We start from the raw sequence: 19828 nt of genomic DNA, 5'->3' as shown, positions 1-19828 counted from the left end.
ATCCATCCATCCATCCATCCATCCATCCATCCATCCATCCATCCATCCATCCATCCATCCATCCATCCATCCATCCATCCATCCATCCATCCATCCATCCATCCATCCATCCATCCATCCATCCATCCATCCATCCATCCATCCATCCATCCATCCATCCATCCATCCATCCATCCATCCATCCATCCATCCATCCATCCATCCATCCATCCATCCATCCATCCATCCATCCATCCATCCATCCATCCATCCATCCATCCATCCATCCATCCATCCATCCATCCATCCATCCATCCATCCATCCATCCATCCATCCATCCATCCATCCATCCATCCATCCATCCATCCATCCATCCATCCATCCATCCATCCATCCATCCATCCATCCATCCATCCATCCATCCATCCATCCAATAATCTTCATCTACTCTGATCCATTCCAGGTCTTTTGCTGTTCTTCACCAGGTCTATCTATCATTATCAAAGTCTTCTGCCACCTCTCTTTCTTTTAATTTGCAATTCTATGTATGTTTTTTATTCATCTCTTTGATATGCCCAAACCATCTTGGTCTGTAAATTTTATCTCTTAAATTTTCCAGCTTGCATGTGTTTAAATTTTGCATGCTATCTATCCTTGTCTTTCATAGCATATGTCTTAGAAATAACCTTCCTGCTGCTTTAAAAGTGTTTTTTAGTCCTTCTTTGTAACTGGAAAGGTTTTAGTCACAATCAGAATGCAGTAAGCTTCATTATTTAAAAAAATGAAAATGGCAAAACTTAATGTCATAATGTAGAATGCTTGCCCTAAATAGTATATATTATGGCATTCCTCTTGCTTGAAACAGAATCTCAATTTAATTTGTCACAGTCATCATCAATTTTAGGGATACATCTTAATAGCAGTTCAGTCAACAAGAGATAAGGATTCCAGTTTAATTGTGATGCGTGTTTTATGAGATGTAATCTGCAGTAGCTTAATACTTTATTTTGCCTTTGTCTCAACCAATCCATGAAGACTACTAGATATTAACTGAAGCAGGTCTTAGTAAGCATTCACCCTGTCCACTATAATTATGCAAAGATATTAAAGAAATGTTCTACTTTACTTTCATACATACACATTTCATTAAAAGGTTTCTTGCTCTCAAAATGCAAGAAAATGTTGTTCCTGAATATTTCTAGTACCAGTGCCTAAATCAGGGGAAATATTATGCAGGCTAATGATCTTATTTGAAACAACTATATTAACACTTTCTCCAATCATAGCATTCCAGTTTCCATTATGATAATATCATTTTTATCTCTTGCAATGCTGTGTGTACAAGAAAGGCATTGTCCTGTTTTTCTATGGGATTGGGTATGAAATGAGATGAAATTTACAACTTCTTTGAGATCATTTACAAGAAGACTAAGGAAACAACTGGTAGGGAGTCTGCCACTTGGTGAATGCAAATCAATAATGATCAATTGATTGAATGGAAGATGCAAAGAGTCATTTGCAGAAGTATATGAAATATACAGTCCTGAATGTAAACTAATGGGTTCCGATGCCATGCAATCCCTTGGATTCTTCAATTTATTTTTGATCCTATCTTCCTTTCTTTTTCTTTTTTCTTTTTTTTTTTTTACAGTAATTTAATGTAAATTTTTAGTAAAGGGATTTACCATAAGAATAAATGAAATATCATCTCTCCACTGACAGCTCAGAACATACCGCTTACTTGAGCTGCTCCTCTCCTTAATCCTAAATATTCCCAGCCCATTTCCAATTATTTGCCATTTACTTTACAAGATAATTGATTCTTAAAATTCTCATAGCTAAACCTCGACCTCTTGGGAGAAAGTACATCTTTGCATTTGCTGAAAAGACATTCTAGTTAAAGGAATACCTGTGTTTAATTTTAAGAACAACCACAGCAATGCTAGATATTGTAGGGCAAGTTTGATGGTTTTTTTTTTTTTTTTTTTTTTGCTAGTTGCTTTACGTTGCACCGACACAGATAGGTCTTATGGCGATGATGGGACAGGAACGGCCTAGGAATGGGAAGGAAGTGCCCGTGGCCTTAATTAAGGTACAGCCCCAACATTTGCCTGGTGTTAAAATGGGAAATCACAGAAAACCATCTTCAGGGCTGCTGACAGTGGGGTTTGAACCCACTATCTCCCGGATACGAGCTCACAGCTGCACGCTCCTAACCACATGACCAACTCGCCTGGTGTGAAAAGTACCAATTACAAGCTTAAAAAAATACTAAAAAGTATGTTACAAGTAATTTGATTACTTTTCCTCAATTACTCCCAACTCTGACTACAACCCCTAAATACTCTCATAGCCATATCAATGATCAATGGAGACTTCTTGAGTAAACTGTTATTGGATATATAAACAAATAATGGAGGGATTAATTTCAAGAGTGGATAATTTTGAACATTTAAATTTCAGTCCCTGCCAACTACTGGTACAGGAAATAATCTCATAATCCCACACATCAGACATAAGGTCCCAGATATGGTGTCGTGTTCATCAAAGCCAGTTGTGATCAATTTGATCCTGTGTGATGCTTCTTCCTGCCCCAGATATGTTCAATATGATTTGAGTCTGGAGTTGAGTAGGCTAATCAATGAGTTTGGTGTGTGTTCTTTGAGCTGAAACTGGATAATGCATTCTCACACCCAAAATTATAATGCTGTGTTATGTCTAACATATGAATATTAGTTTTCAGTGAGATTAATTGTCATCAACGGGAAGAGACTTCCCTGCCTTATCTGAGGACAACCACCTTCAACATGACACAGGGTGTAGCCGATATGCAAATATTGCATACCATACTTTGTGTTGGATAAGGCCTGGCTCCACGGCTAAATGGTTAGCATGCTGACCTTTGGTCACAGGGGCCCCAGATTTGATTCCTGGCAGGGTCGGGAATTTTAACCATCATTGGTTAATTTCGCTGGCATGAGGGCTGGGTGTATGTATATTTTTCATTATCATTTCATCCTCATCACGACGCACAGGTCGCCTACGGGAGTCAAATCGAAAGACCTGCACCTGGTGAGCCGAACATGTCCTTGGACACTCCCAGCACTAAAAGCCATACGCCATTTCATTTCATTTGTTGGATAAGGCTCGCTATGGCGTGTGGATGAGTGCTAGGCCATTGTTTGTTGAGCTAAATGTGGTCTCCTCTAGAAAGATGATGCACCTCTCCAATTGCAGTCTTGATTCAACTCAGCAAATGTAAATAGGTAAAGATTATGGCCATTTTATTAATGCTGTGTCAATTATTGATGCGAGTACCATGTAATCAGTTTCAGACTGTTTCGGAATATCCCAGAAAATTGGTGACTTCCTCAAGCTGGCCAGCATTTAAAAAATGGTTTCTCCTCTAGGTAACAAGTGACAAGTCAGCCTTTGACACCCACCAATTTCTCCAATCAATTATCATCATGTTATCCATACCCATGTGCTACAAGGTGAATCTCCACTCCTGACCATTGCTCCATGAGCACTGAGGACTCCATACTGAACAAGAGCTTAAACACATTCTCTCTAAGCCTATGTGTAGTGAGGTATTGTACCAAGAAACGACAAGATTTCTTTCATAACACTAAGGTGTGCAACAAATTAGTGATGTTCAGCTCATTTCTTTCCTATTTTCCTTTTATGATGTCAACACAGCAATAGAAATATTGAGGTAAAAATATTGTATGCAGTAAGGTAAAATCATACTTTCAACATTTCACACTGATTGCATAACAGTCCAGTAGAGAGCTACATCTTCACCACAGATGTGCTGGTGTAAGCATTCATTTAATTTCTACATTAGACTTAATAAAATACATGGCATGTGTCAGATATGTTTTAACAGAAATGGTCACACCTGTTCACAGCAGAAATAATCTGAACTTCACAGCTCTTGCATCTTTGCTCGAGTACACATCTTCCATCAGTTGTCTGTAGGAGAGAACAGGGAAATAAGAAGTTACGTACCTAACTACTACTTCTACTTTTTAGGCTGCAGCTGACTTCAGTCATGTTGGAATTGTATGTTATAAGTCTTTTCTTTCATTTACAATGCTTTGTTGTGTGAGTGTAAGGCCGCTGATGTATGTTTTTCATTTGGCATCAGTATTTCTTTAATTGTTTAATCTTAGACTTACTCGGCCAACCACGAATCATAATCATAACAATTATTAAGTTACTATATTGCAACTCCCTGGCTATTGTTATTAATCAAGGCAGAGTAAATCCAAGCCATCAATTGTATTTAAAACAGTTGACAATATATTTCAATGCTTCAAGTGTAGCTAAGATCTGTTTAATTTCTTACTCAAATCCTCCTATATTAAAATGAAGCAAGATTACTATCCATAAAATTCAACAGGTTATGGGCCTGGGTTTGTCTAAAATAGAAACTTGACCAAAAAAGATGTGAGTAAGAAATATGTTTGAAGAAGTTAAATTCTAGTTGCATGAAAGAAAAATAAATATGGTAGATCAAACTGATCTTAAAAGCGTTACAGAATTTCATGGTACGAATTTCCAAATATGGAAATTCCAAATGAAAACAATCTTAATTGCTAATGGCCTGCTTGGAATTGTTGATGGAACTGAGGCAACACCAGATGATACTGAACAGTAACGTGAAAATAAAAAATTATGGAGCAAGAAAACGATGTTCATATTATCATCATCAGTCGACACCAAGCAATTGGAACTACTGATCAACAGTGAAACAGCTAAGGTAATAAGACAAAGTATGTAGAATTCATAAACAGAAATGTAAATCAAACAAAACTATGACTAAATTCATGAACATCGTATGTTCCCTAGTGACTCAATTGCCCAAAACATAAGCAAAATTGATGATTTAGCTCAACAACACTGCAGCATGTGTGAGGAAGTTTTCAAAGTGACAATTATGGCAAAAATTCTGGGAAGTTTACCTAGTAAATATAAAGCTTTTGTGATAATTTGGGATAATTTGGAAGTATAAAACCAAGCAATTGGAACTCTCATAACGCAACTCATCAGGGAGGAATCTCAGATGACCATGACAGACAATATTGGAGTTGCATTGTCAACAGCTTACCTATCCACACACAAAAGTAACTAACCCACAGAATCAACTATATGCTACAGAAGAAGCCAATTTGTTGTTACTGTCACAATCCAGGCCATTTCACAAACTTCTGCAGAAAGAAGCAGCACAAGACCAAAATAAGCTAAAACAACAGAAAAGAATGACTTTAAATGAACTGATAGATATAAATTTTTTCCTTAACCTCAGTCCTGAAAATGTCTGGCTCTTGGATGAGAGTGCTTCCAAGCACGTGATATATTGACGAGATTGGCACATCACATTCGAGGAAATCACAGAAAATTGGTTCACCACATTTGAGGAAATCACAGGAGAGAGAGAGCATATTCTTGAGAAATAGCATGATATGTGAAATAGAAGGACAAGGTGCAATTAATGTTTTACAATTCATAAATGGCACATGGCAAAAAATTTAAGTCCAAAATGTCCTATTCATACCAAAGTTAAATAAGAACTTATTTTCAGTGGGAGCTTATATGATTACTAAGCATAATGTACATTTTTTACAAAAGGGATTACACAGGAAAATAAACTATTCCAATTATTGTTTCGTATGATCAAACATGAGGTTAGTGCCTATGACACTCCAGATTTAAAGAAGTGGGATTAACAATTTTGTCATGTTGGGGCTGATAGTCTAAAACACATGTGTTCAAAAAATTTGGTATTTGGTCTCCAATTTTCAGATAAAAGGGACTTCATTTTTGAAGACTGTCCCATGGGAAAACATATCACCTCTCCTTTCCAAAGAATGAAACTAAACCAGAAAGATGAGTGGGAGAGATGTACTACACATATGTAGTTGGTTCCATGCAGACAACATTCTTTGGAGGAGTGAAGCGGATGCATGGCCTTGCAGACAATTACCAAGGGTGGCTGGCCATGCCCACTATACACAATTTTTCTGTTTTCTGCTATCTTGCTTGCATTTGTTCGCATTTTTAAGACACAGCAGGCTGACTATATACTTTTTTTTTAAATTTACACGTTCAGTCAAATATATTTGTGTATGGTAGTTATTTTCATTCATGCAAAGCTTACCATCCTTCTTTTAGATCTGTGGCTTGGAACACAGCACTGGTAGAGTTAAATCTTCCTTGTATTCATTTTTTCCAGTCACTACCCAATATGAGGATAACAGCTTCATCCACAGAATACAGTTTCTCGTGTATTACAAAATATGGTACCACAATGCGTTGAACCTATCTATAGAAGCACTAATACATGGCAAATGACAAGCGGGAAGGTCATTTAAATCCTTACCATCTAACTGATTGCTCCTGATATCTGGTACTAATAACTTTTCATATTCATCAGTAACTACAGACTCGCAAAACAATTGCTAGATATCATGAAGGTCTAACTTCTCCAGCAGTCTACTATTACGAAGTACAGAAAAGCCGAACAGCTCATGACTGCTACAGCAGTCCACCAGAATTAAAAGATTGAGGATGATGGGTGTGGCTTTAGGAAAGTTTACTTCTAATTAATAATATTCATAGATAATATAAATTTATAATGAAAAGGAAACAAAGAAGCGTGCTAATATGTATCGAAGTCTGAGAACTAGGAAGAACAGTAAGAACATACTCAAAAGATAAGCAAAATGACAGGTCAGTGTAGCAAAAGAGATTAATAAAAAAGAAAGAGAAATGTGAAAACACAAAATTGTACCGCACACAAAAATGTCCAATGTCAATAACAGCTTAAAGGAAATTGCAGCACTACACAAGAGCAAGTTCAACCGACCTAAGCAGACAATCTGTATGGATAATGGACTAATGACTAATGAGAAATTTCATGACCTATCAAGGAATCTCCATTGAAACCACTGCTGCATATGCACCTAAATTGAACGAGATAGTCGCACTATGATGGAATATGCCCATACGATGCCGAGAGCTAGTGTCTAAAGCTGTCGTTGAGGATGTTACAAAGGTTCTCCAGCATGGAGAATGTGTTTGGTGTAAAGTTATCAGTATTATAGACGATGACAAAATAACTCTCTCTCTGAAGGTTTTTGACCAAGGTAAGCGAGTAAATGTAGATCCAACTGGAGTGCACATAAGTAAGGATGATTAGCATCAGCAGAATCAGCCCCCAGGATAACAACGGAGAGTAATTCAACTTGATACTGTCTTCAAGATACCATATACCAAGTGCAGAACAGCAGATCATTCCAGAAAAGACTGCTTTCAAGAACAACAGAAAATATATATGAACAAAAAGCAACAAATGGAAAAAAAAAAAGGAAGAAATGAAAAAAAAAAACGATAATGACAAAGAAGAAGTAACTTGTCCTCTGATTCGACTTCATCAAGTAATGAAGTGTGGGCTATAAAAAGATGTATAGGAAAATAGTTGCTGATAATGACCATTCACCTTCTAAGTAACAAAAACATATTTTTTATTCACTATCATGCTGTTCGCGCAGCGTATTACTGCATAAACTAGGATGATATTGGTCATGAACATTATTGAAGAAACCTTAATTTGTGAGAGAATATAATGACCAACACAAAGTTATGTAGAGAAATTAATCTTTACCATATTGAGCATGTATGGAAGCAACAGAGCTTCTAAATAGCGGGAGTGTTGAGACTATGTTACAAGTCTTTCCTTTTATTTGCTGTGCTTTGTTGTGCTGATGTATGTACTTTGTGTAGTGTCAATATGTTTTCACTTGTTTACTCTTACATACTTGGCTAAACTGAAATTATGACCATCACAGTTATTAAGCTACTACCATTGTAATTCCCTTGCCACTGTTATTAATCAAGGCAAAATTATGCCCAGCTATCTATATAGTTAACAATATATTTCAATGATGTAAGTGTAACTAACAAGGGGAGGCTATGGTGCATGGGTGACCGATTCGATCCACCTTTGGTACACATGTAGCGCACGATCAGGAGTATAACAGGTGCAAGTAGTAAGGCGCATTTCTAAGAAGTTTCAGAGAAATTAATTAATGAAAAATTGCATTGCGCTTATGTGCAAGCTATGTTTGCTATAAAGACAACAAGCTCGTGGCGCAGCGGTAAGAGCTCTGCTTCGTAAATGCGGGATCGGCGGATCGAATCCCGCCGAGACAGTTTTTTCAAATACTTCACTTCTCTCACAAATTAAGGTCTTCAATAATGTTCATTTTTGAATCAATTCCAATAAATTATTTTTTTAGCTAAAAAAGGGTTCTGAAAAAATTGTACAAGAGCTGTTTGAAACATTAATACTTTTATTCCCAGTATTTCATAGAACTTACACTATACAATTTTTTATTCACTATCACGCTGTTCACGTGGCATATTACTGCACACACCAGGATGTTATTGGTCATGAACATTACTGAAGAAACCTTAATTTGTGAAAGAAGTGAATTTTTTTTTTATCATCCATCGGTGGGATTTGATCCAGTGGTCCTGCGCTTATGAAGCAGATCATTTGCTGCTGCACCACGAGCTAATTGTCTTCATAGCAAACATAGCTCGCACATCAGAGCACTGCAATTTTTCTTTAAGTAATTTCTCGGAAACGGCTGAGAATTGTGCCTTATTACTTGTACCTGTTATACTCCTGGTCATGCCCTACACGTGTACCAAAGGTGGATCGAATCAGTCACCCACACACCATAGCCTGTCTTGGAAGATGTGTTCATTACTCAAATGCCCCTATATTAAAACAGAACAAGGTTTCTGTCCATAAAATTCAACATAAATCAACTACTAATTAATGATATTCATAGGTAATATGAAACCAAACCCCATGACGCAACAGCCCCAAGGGGAAGGGGCTATGGCTTACCAAGCGACTACTGCTCAGCCTAAGGCCTGCAGATTATGAGGTGTCATGTGGTTTTCATAGGTAATATAAATTTAAAATGAAAAGGAAACAAAGAAGTGTTCTAATATGCATCGAAGTGTGAGAATTATGAAGAAGAATAGGAAAATACTCAAAAGATAAACAAACTGACAGGTCAGAGTGGAAAAAGGGAGTAATAAAAAGGAGGAGAAATGTGAAAACACAAAATTATACCATGCACAAAAATGTCTCAAGTGTCTGCTATATCTTTCTGGAATCCTAAAAGTCTAGCCGCACCAGAATAACCTTTCCTAAGTGTAAGGAAGAGTCTTGACACTTTTTGGGACATGCAGACTTTTACCGTAGGACCCAGTACTAGAAGAGAAACGATAGACTATTCTACGTCAGAAGCATTGCAATCACTGAGACAACAAAACTTGCTTCCGATGTATCTAAAGCAAGGAGAATCAGTGTCTCTTGGGCAGGTTACAGACAGTATTATTAAATGAAAAACCAAAACTATTCATGAATTTAGACTTATTTGGTCATGTGTCAGCAAGCAAGTTGCAGAAGAGCATGAATACAGCCTAATGGATCATGCATAGAAAATGTTTTATGCTTCTGGTTACAGAGACTTTCAACAAGCTCGGAGTGACAGGAAATATTAGTACATAAAGGTTTCTTATTTGATGCACAATTCCCTGTATCCCTGTATTTTTGCTTTACAAATAAATATACTGATTTTCTTAGTTACTATTATTTTTTATTTTTTTTACAAGTTGCTTTCCATTGCACCAACATACTGTAGATAGGTCATATGTCGACGATGAGACAGGAAAGGGCTAGGAGTGGGAAGGAAGTGGTTGTGGCCTTAATTAAGGTACAACCCTAGCATTTGCCTGGTGTGAAAATGAGAAACCATGGAGAACCATCTTCAGAGCTGCCAACAGTGGGGTCCGAACCCACCATCTCTCAAACACTGGATACCGACCGCACTTAATCAACTGAAGCTGTTGAGCTCGGATTATTATTATTACTATAATTTGTCAAGCAAGTTGGCTACACATTTTGGGTCACAAAGATGTGAGCTAGCATTCAGAAGAAAGTTGGTTTGAACCCTAATATCAATAGTCCTGATGGTTTTCCTGTGGTTTCCCATTTTCACACCAGGCAAATGCTGCGACTTTTCCTTAATTACGGCCACAGTTGCTTCCTTTCTAGTCCTAGCCCTTTCATTTTCCATGGTCACCATAAGACCTGTCTGTGTCAGTGTGACATAAAGCAAAGAGAAAAAATAGAAATCATCATCATCATCATTTTCATGTCCCATTGTCCAGCTCTTGCCAGGGTGGGGTGTTGATGGCACTTCTCCACCGTTGCCTCTCCTTCCACCATTCCTCTTCAGTAACTGCATTCCAGTTTAGTCTTTTTTTTTTTTTCTTTTCTTATACGGTTTTTGACAGAGTCCATCCATCTTGATCTGGGTCTCCCTCTTGCCCTCTTTCCTTCTATCTTAGCCTCCAATACTTGTTTTTCTATCCTTACCTCCTCCATCCTCCCCTGCAAACCATGTGACCTTGCCGCGGTGGGGAGGCTTGCGTGTCCAGTGAAGCAGATAGCCGAGCCGCAGGTGCAACCATATCGGATGGGTATCTGTTGAGAGACCAGACTAAGGAATGGTTCATCGAAAGGGGGGTAGCAGCCTTTTGGAAGTTGCAAGGGCGGCAGTCTGGATGATTGACTGATATGGCCTTGTAATAATACTCAGCATGACTTAGCTGTGATGATACTGCTACACAGCTGAAAGCAACAGGAAACTACAGCCGTAACTAACTCCTGAGGACATGCAGCTCTCTCTGTATGAACGATGTACTGATGATGGCTTCCTCCCAGGTAAAATATTCCGGAGGTAAACTAGTCCCCCATTCGGATCTCTGGGTGGGGACTACACGAGAGGGGGCGATCATCAGGAAGATGGATACTGACATTCTGCGAGTCGGAGTGTGGAATGTTAGAAGTTTGAATCGTTGTGGTAGATTAGAGAATCTGAAAAGGGAGATGGATAGACTAAAGTTAGACGTAGTTGGTATAAGTGAAGTACATTGGCAGGAAGAACAGGATTTCTGGTCAGGCGACTACCGAATTATCAACACAAAATCAAACAGAGGAAATGCAGGAGTTGGTTTAATAATCAATAAGAAAATAGGGCAGCGGATAAGCTACTATGACCAGCATAGTGAAAGAATTATTGTTGTCAAGATAGACACCAAACCAATGCCCACCACAATAGTGCAGGTCTATATGCCCACTAGCTCAGCGGATGATGAGGAAATCAAAAGAACATATGAAGAGATAGAAGATTTAATACAATATGTAAAAGGTGACAAGAATTTAATTCTGATGGGAGTTTGGAATGCAGTGGTAGGCCAAGGAAGAGAAGGTAATACAGTAGGAGAATTCGGATTGGGACAAAGGAACGAAAGAGGAAGTCGGCTAGTTGAATTCTGCACTGATCATAATTTAGTCCTTGCCAATACTTGGTTCAAACACCACAAACAACGGCTGTATACGTGGACGAGACCTGGAGACACTGGAAGGTATCAAATAGACTTCATTATGATTAGGCAGACATTCAGAAACCAGATGTTGGATTGCAAAACTTTCCCAGGAGCAGACATAGACTCTGACAACAACTTGTTGGTCATGAAATGCCATCTGAAGCTGAAGAAATTGAAGAAAGGAAAGAATGCAAAAAGATGGGATCTAGACAAGTTGAAAGAAAAGAGAGTGAGGGATTGTTTCAAGGAACATGTTACAAAAGGACTAAATAAAAGGCTGAAGGAAACACAATAGAGGAAGAGTGGACAGTCATGAAAAATTAAGTCAGCAGGGCTGCTGAAGAAATGTTAGGAAGGAAGAAAAGATCAACTAAGAATCAGTGGATAACTCACGAGATACTAGACCAGACAGATGAACGACGAAAATACAAGAATGCTAGAAATTAAGAGGGCAGAAAAGAATACAGGCGATTAAAGAATGAAGTGGATAGAAAGTGCAAGGTAGCTAAGGAAGACTGGCTAAAGGAGAAATGCAAGGATGTCGAAGGTTGTATGGTCCTAAGAAAGGTAGATGCTGCATACAGGAAAATCAAGGAAACCTTTGGAAAAATGAAATCTAGGTGTATAAATATTAAGAGCTCAGATGGAAAGCCACTTCTAGGGAAAGAAGACAAAGCAGAAAGATTGCAGGAACATATCCAACAGTTGTATCAAGGTGAAGATGTAGATAATTTGGTTCTGGAACAAGAAGAGGCTGTTGATGCTGATGAAATGGGAGACCCAATTTTGAGGTCAGAGTTTGACAGAGCTGTGAGCGACCTAAATAGGAACAAGGCACCTTGGAATTGATGACATTCCCTCTGAATTACTGACTGCCTTAGGAGAAACCAGCATGGAAAGGTTATTCCATTTAGTGTGTAAGATGTATGAGACAGGAGAAGTCCCATCCGATTTTCGGCAGAATGTTTTTATACCTATTCCCAAGAAAGCCGGTGCTGACAGGTGTGAAAACTATCGCACCATTAGTTTAGTATCTCATGCCTGAAAAATTTTAACACGTATTGTTTACAGAAGAAGCTGAGTTGGGAGAAGATCAATTTGGCTTCAGAAGAAATGTAGGAACACGTGAAGCAATCCTGACTTTACGTCTGATCTTAAGAGGATCGAATTAAGAAGGACAAGCCCACGTATATGGCATTCGTAGATCTAGAAAAGGCATTCGATAATGTTGATTGGACCAAGCTATTTGAGATTCTGAAGGTGATTGGGATCAGATACTGAGAACGAAGAATTATCTACAATCTGTATAAAAATCAGTCTGCAGTGATAAGAATCGAGGGCTTTGAAAAAGAAGCAGCAACCCTGAAAGGAGTGTCGCAAGGCTGCAGTTTGTCCCCCCTCCTTTTCAATGTTTACATAGAACAGGCAGTAAAGGAAATCAAAGAGGAATTTAGAAAGGGAAAGGGAATCACAAAAGGAGAGGAAATCAAAACCTTGAGATTTGCCGATGATATTGTTATTTTATCTGAGACTCCAGAAGATCTTGAGAAGATGCTTAATGGTATGGACAAAGTCTTGGATAAGGAGTACAAGATGAAAATAAATAAGTTCAAAACAAAAATAATGGAGTGCAGTCGAACGAAGGCAGGTGATGCAGGAAATATTAAATTAGGAAATGAAGTCTTAAAGGAAGTAGATGAATATTGTTACTTGGGTAGTAAAATAACTAACGATGGCAGAAAGATGCAGATTAGCACAAGCAAGGAAGAGCATTCTTAAGAAAAGAAATTTGCTCACTTCAAACATTGATATAGGAATTAGAAAGATGTTTTTGAAGACTTTCATGAGGAGCGTGGCATTGTATGGAAGTGAAACATGGACGATAACTAGCTCAGAAAGAAAGAGAATAGAAGCTTTTGAAATGTGGTGTTACAGAAGAATGCTGAAAGTGAGATGGATAGATCGAATCACAAATGAAGAGATACTGAATCGAATTGGCGAGAGGAGATCGATTTGGCTAAATGTATTCAGATTCACAATTAAGTATTTATTTGACGAGAAGAAGAGATAGAACGATAGGACACATCTTAAGACACCCAGGACTTGTTCAGTCGGTTTTTGGAAGGAAGTGTAGGTGGTAAGAACGGTAGGGGTAGACCAAGGTATGAATATGACAAGCAGATTAGAGCAGATGTAGGATGCAGTACTTACGTAGAAATGAAAACATTAGCACGGGATAGGGTGGCATGGAGAGCTGCATCAAACAAGTCTATGGACTGATGACTCAAACACACACCTCCTCCATCCTCGTAACATGTCCAAACCATCTCAATTTATTCTTCTCCATCCTATCACTCAGTTTTTCTACCCCTATCTCTTTTCTGACCTCAACATTTCTTACTCTGTCTCTCCTTTTCTTCTCTACAACACTCCTCAGGAACTTCATCTTACTGGCCATTTCATAGGAATTTTTACTGTTCCACACCAGGTTCCTTACATTCTGGTAGAACGTATTTTTCCCACTTGTACTCTTCTGCTGATCTCCATGTCCAACCATGCATATCTTGCATTATTTCACTTCCTAAATATTTGAAGTATTCAACAACCCCAAGGTTTTGTCCCCTGATACTAACAATTCCTTTTCCTTCTCTTCCTCCTCACGTCATCACCACTATTTCGCTCTTCTCCACACTGATTTTCATACCATATTTCTCAGTATTGTCATTTAAAGCCTCAAGTTAGATTTGCACTTCTGTATTGTTGACTTCCCAGAACACTATGTCGTCTACAAACAATAATATTTTCATATCCGCTCCATATCTTGTCTTTATTTCCTTAAGAATTTCATCCATAACCATTATAAAAATTGGAGACAATATGCTTCCCTATCTTAATCCAGTTTGGTTTCTAAACCAATCTATTCTCCCCACTAGAGTCTGGACACAACTAGAACAATTCTTATACATTGCTTTCACTAGTTCCCTTGACTGCCTTCCACATTCTTTTCTCTATTGACACTAATTGTATGCCTTCTCTAGATCAAGGAATGCCATCTCCAGATCTTTTCCATATTCCCACTGTTTTTTCCATCAATAATCTCATGGTAAATATAGGGCCTATCATTGACCTGCCCTGTCGAAAACCATACTGATCTTCTAAATTTCTTTCCACCCTTCCTTTTATCCTCCTTTCTATTATTCTCTCCAATATTTTGGCTACTTGTGACAACAGTGTAATTCCTTGATAATTGTCACATACCTTCCTATCATCTTTCTTAAACACTGGTATTATTACACCTTTACATCAATTACCAGATATATGCTATTTCCTCCAAACACACCTTAGCAGCCCATATAACCAATGTAGACCAACAGGTCCTGCTGCATTTTTGTCATTTCCACACATATTTCATCCATCGCTGCTGCTTTTCCTGTTTTCATTTGTTTAACAGCCATTTCCACCTCTGCCATTGCAATATCACTCTCCATTTCTGGATCATCCTCATTTATCTTCTGCATCATTTCTCACATTCAGGAGTTTATCAAAATAATCCTTCCATCTATTCTTTATCTCCTCTGGGTCTGTTATTACATTTCCACTCTCTTCCTTCACTTGTTTTGTGTTGATTTCTTCTCTTCTCTTATTTTATATCAATCCACACAGCATCCTTTTTCCACCATTTACATCATTTTCCTACTCTTGTGTGAATATCTTCCAACTTTTTCTTTTCTTTATTCACCACTTTTTTACACTTTTCATCTCCTGATACTTAATCTTACTTCCTTCTTTCCTATCTCTATTCCATTCCTGCCATGCTTTCTTCTTTTGTCTAACAGCCTCCTTCATCTTTTCATTCCTTCTTCTACACTTTCTATTTCTGATGTAGGGATGTGCAGTTTTAATTCCTCCTGTGTTCCTTTATCTTTTAATTTCCATACATTTATTTTTTCTGTCTCATTTCTTTACTCTCACAGTTCTATCTATTTTCACATTTGCCATCACTACCCTGTGGTCTACATCAAACGCCTCATCTGGTAGTGATGTTACATTCATTAAATGTTTACAACTTATTTTCTCAACCAAAAAATATTCAATAACTGTGATCTTTCAACTATTCTTCTTTCTAAACCAAGTGTTACCAGAATCATTCCATTTCTCTCACAAAAATCAATCAACTTATCTCCCTCACTGTTTCTTTCTCCATATCCAAATGGACCAATCACTTCTTATTTACCATTTCTGGCATTTTCAACTTGCCCATCGAGGTCTCCCTTGACTATATTTTCCACATCGGTGATTACTTCCTCAAGTGTTTCCAAGAATTCCTCTATACTTTCCTCACTGTTACATGTTTGTGGTACATAAACTTGGATGAAGTCTTTCACTCCTTCCTCCATCCTCAGTCATCATTAACGTTGTCTACTCTATCCACATTTTCATCCAGGATTTGTTAACAATCATTCCTACTCCATTCTTTACCTCACCTCCTCCACTCCAGTATAGGGTGTATAGCTCTCACTCAGTCCCATCATTGCAACATTCCCCTCTCCATAAAATCAATCAACTCCTTGATTTTACTGCCAGGGTCATGACATTTATTATTCCCACCTTCATAATATTAACCACTGGTTGTCCACTTGTCACAGCTCCCCCAGCACAAGGACTGCACGTCACTTTTAGCAGGGTACCACCTAACCTTTTCCAAGGTTGATAATTACTGCCACTCATTTTAGGCTATTGTTACCAGGGGGATCGCCACTCTCAAAGGCATTTTAGAGCTACTGCCAGCAATTATTCAGGCCGCCCCTTACATGGGAAACAATCACTGCTGATGAATAGTGAAGTCTTTCACTCCTTCCTCCATCCTCAGTCATACTCTGATCATCCTATCCATACTATTCCCCAAGTACTGGGCTGCCTCTTTCATAATCTCTACCGTTCCAAAGTCCATCTTCTCCGCTATAGATTCCGTTGAGGTCTTTGCTCACAACACCGAACTGGGACCCTTACCAGATGGTGCACACTGAGTCAGTGTGCTCTGGGACTCTCATAGGCAAGGGCGCCACTCCCTGGGCAGAGCTAACTCTGAACTAAACCTGTTCATCTTCTGCTTCCCAGGAAGTGTGAAATTTGTCCTTGTACTATTATATTTCGTGTTTGCCCCCTCCCGCTTTTCTGCTACTCCCTTTTCTAACACTGATCTATCATGGTGCTTTTCCCTAGTGTATGTTTTTACCCTCTTCCTAAACGTTTTGTATGTCAAAAATATAAATTGCTTACACGAAGGACTACTTTCTAGACAAATGAAGTCTTGTAATGTGGCATGATGATACAATATAAACCAAATCCTAGAAGAAGATATACAGTACTACAAGGCATTTCCATTATCTAGTTTTATGACATTAATTATTTATCCCTTAATTTCTTAGTACTGTAGATAAATTAATAAAATTCATATTTCCAACCTTCAGCAAACTTACAGCTTGTATGAAATGTATTACAATCCTCTAAAGATGTGCCCAGTCATGCTATGTAGTTTAACAGAGAGAAAACAAAAAGGAAATATTAATATTCCATAACGGTCATATGATGAATGTTTTCTGATTTTTCTCTAGGCTCCGGTGGTGGTGGTGGTGGTGGATCTGCCCTGCTGAATGTTGTTAACACACAAGTTTCAAGAACCCCTTCACCAATGTCCACAATGAATGCTAAGAGCATTCAAGCAGCCAAATCATCACAAGATTTGAAGAAAACTCAATCCCATCAAGTAACTAAGCAGTCTACTGCACCAGGTAAATTAGCAGCTGATAGAAGGAAACAAGAAGTCACGGCTACACAGTCTCAACCAGGTTCAACTTCTATTTCACAAACAGCCAGTGAAACAAAAAGACAGGATTTAAATAAATCTCAACCAGCAGTTCACCAAAGTTCAGCAAATACTAATGTTAATAAACCACAAGCTGGACCTGGATGTCAGTCTCAGCAAATAAATGATAATACCCACAGTGAGCCACAGTCTTTAATTCCTCCTCGAAGACCTAATGGAGAGTCACCACAAAAAGTGATCAGACGTAAGGCTCCACCTCCAACAACTAAGCCTGAAGATACCACAAAAGAATCTGCACCACCTGTACTAAGACCAGAACCATCTCAACCAAAAGATAATAATGCAGCTTACCCTATCCTTGCTGGACCTCTACAACAGGCACAGTCTAGTACTGATAACAAAGGCAACCAAGGTGTTAACACTCAGAGCAGATCTTCAGGAGTTCCAGATGTTAAAGGACCAAAAGAAATGAAAGTTGAACCAAAGAAAATTTCTTCTCCAAAACAATACACAGTGCCAAACTTCGAAGTGACTCTTGCAAATACAGAGAACAGTACTAATGCATCTGTCAGCCTGGAAATGGGTAGCACAGACCATCTCATTGGAGTTGAAGACTCTCCAGCCCCCTTGAGGCCTATCAAGAAGATTGAAGATGTTAAGACCATTAAAAGGCAATCAGCTGGACCTTGGATTTAAAAGCAATCTCAATTGCATAATGGTCAACAAGTTACATATTGACCAGCTTCCAGAAGAATTAAAATAATGCAGATAAATGACTCATACAAAGTAACTTTAAATACACTAAATATATTACAGATATAAAAGAACTAGAAACTGTTGTCACAGTAGGAGTACTGACAGGTGACCTTTAAACAACCTTCACCAGATACATCTACAGGCAACTTAAGAAAGAAAAAAAGAAAAAAAGAGAGAGAGAGAGAGAAATATTCATCAGCAAGATGAAGTTACCATTATGGTAATAATATCTATATTGCTGAAAAATAGAATGAGGGATGCAATCATTTGTTGATGGAAAAGACATTTTAAATTAATAAAAAGCTAGTATTGTAAAGCTCACAGCATGTTAACAGGGAACAACTACATTAAATTCAATGGAATACAGAAAATTTGGGAACTACAATATGTAAATGAATGTAAAACACATCATATACCTGTATTTCATGGTATGATTAATTAGTCATGACTGCTTCGGAGTTATATGCCATATATTGTAAGACGGTTGCTATGGCATTTCAGTTACACTAAGTATGCAAAGTGAAGTTCACATTGATAAGTTACTGTAAAAGAAACAAAGTCAAAAAATATGACAGATACATTCCATTGCATCAGACATGTCAGCTGAAGCAGATCATGCCTTCAAAGATATAGAGGCAAGCCCAAATAAAAAAGAATTTCCTCAAGGATTTTATGAGAAGTGATTGATATATAGTAATAATGTAACCTGAATACAGAAATTGATTTCAATGTCAATGTAGTTTTATTACTGGAATTGAAGTGGCATGAATGCAGGAGAATTGAAATGCAAATAACGTAACTAATTAACATGATGGAAAATCCAAAATAATTATGCATAATATTAAGTGTCATGCATGGAATCAGAAGCATTTCTACCGTAATATTCCAAAATAACTCCCCAAATGAAAATATAATTGTACTATTTTATGTATCAACAATAGCCTCTCCATTGAAGTCAAGAGAAATTTTCCATATTCTGATATTTGGAACATAATAGACTCTGGGTCTTGAAGAAGATAAAATATCAGCATTCACTTTTAATGAGAAGATTGTAAAATTTGTTTCAGTTAGTTTTGTCCTTACAGTCAATGCTCATTTTGTGGCTATTAATGTGATAATTTCAGTTTAATATGCTAAGTTAGTTTACAATTGAAAACAAATTATATTTAATTCTTTTAACTGTATAATTCTGGATTAATACTATACAAAGTACAATCATGGACATATATTTACTCTCATATGGTTGTGAATTACCTAATTTATTTACTTATTAAATTTATAGCATATAAGCTCTCTGATATAATCATTTTCAATTTTACAACTTCCAAAGATCATTAATTGTGTCACCTTGTATTGTATATCCTCCTGATCTGTCACCATGTACAGAGAAGAAATAGATAGAAATATGTCCCATACCACTATGTACACTTATTCATATAAGATGGTTCAAGATCAATGGTTCCACCCAGTGACCATACTTGTTAATATACCCGGTGAATATGATCATTATAATAATCAGGAGGGTGGTACAGCTCAATTTTAAATTATATCACTTTGTTTCATGTTTGTCATTCTGATAACTTATATTTTTTGTGTGGCATGTAAACAAATATATCTGAAAGCTGCCTTAACTGTACTGTGGCTAAAAATTATCATACAACAAAAATTATTCACATCTGTATTCAGAATTCTCTACTAATAAAAAAAAAAAAAAAATGGTACTCAAAATCTGATTTTCTCTAACCATTGCCTCCTGATGATCATGAAGTTTTTAATTAATTATCAGG

General features: G+C 37.5%; 1 protein-coding gene across 1 annotated transcript in view; it reads left to right on the top strand.

Annotated features, from left to right (window-relative positions):
* LOC136866414 (transient-receptor-potential-like protein) overlaps window positions 1–19459 on the top strand; it is a 208634-nt gene extending 189175 nt beyond the window's left edge. Inside the window, exon 18 of the mRNA XM_067143337.2 lies at window positions 17074–19459. Within this exon, the coding sequence (XP_066999438.2) occupies window positions 17074–17981 (908 nt within the window). The 3' untranslated portion in view covers window positions 17982–19459. The remainder of the gene's footprint in view (window positions 1–17073) is intronic.
* The last annotated feature ends 369 nt before the right edge of the window (window positions 19460–19828 follow it).

This window comes from Anabrus simplex, chromosome 3 (assembly GCF_040414725.1).
Source record: "Anabrus simplex isolate iqAnaSimp1 chromosome 3, ASM4041472v1, whole genome shotgun sequence".
NCBI classification, from domain to species: domain Eukaryota; kingdom Metazoa; phylum Arthropoda; class Insecta; order Orthoptera; family Tettigoniidae; genus Anabrus; species Anabrus simplex.
Note: the sequence above shows the minus strand (reverse complement) of the source record. Positions and strands in the feature narration are given on the sequence as shown.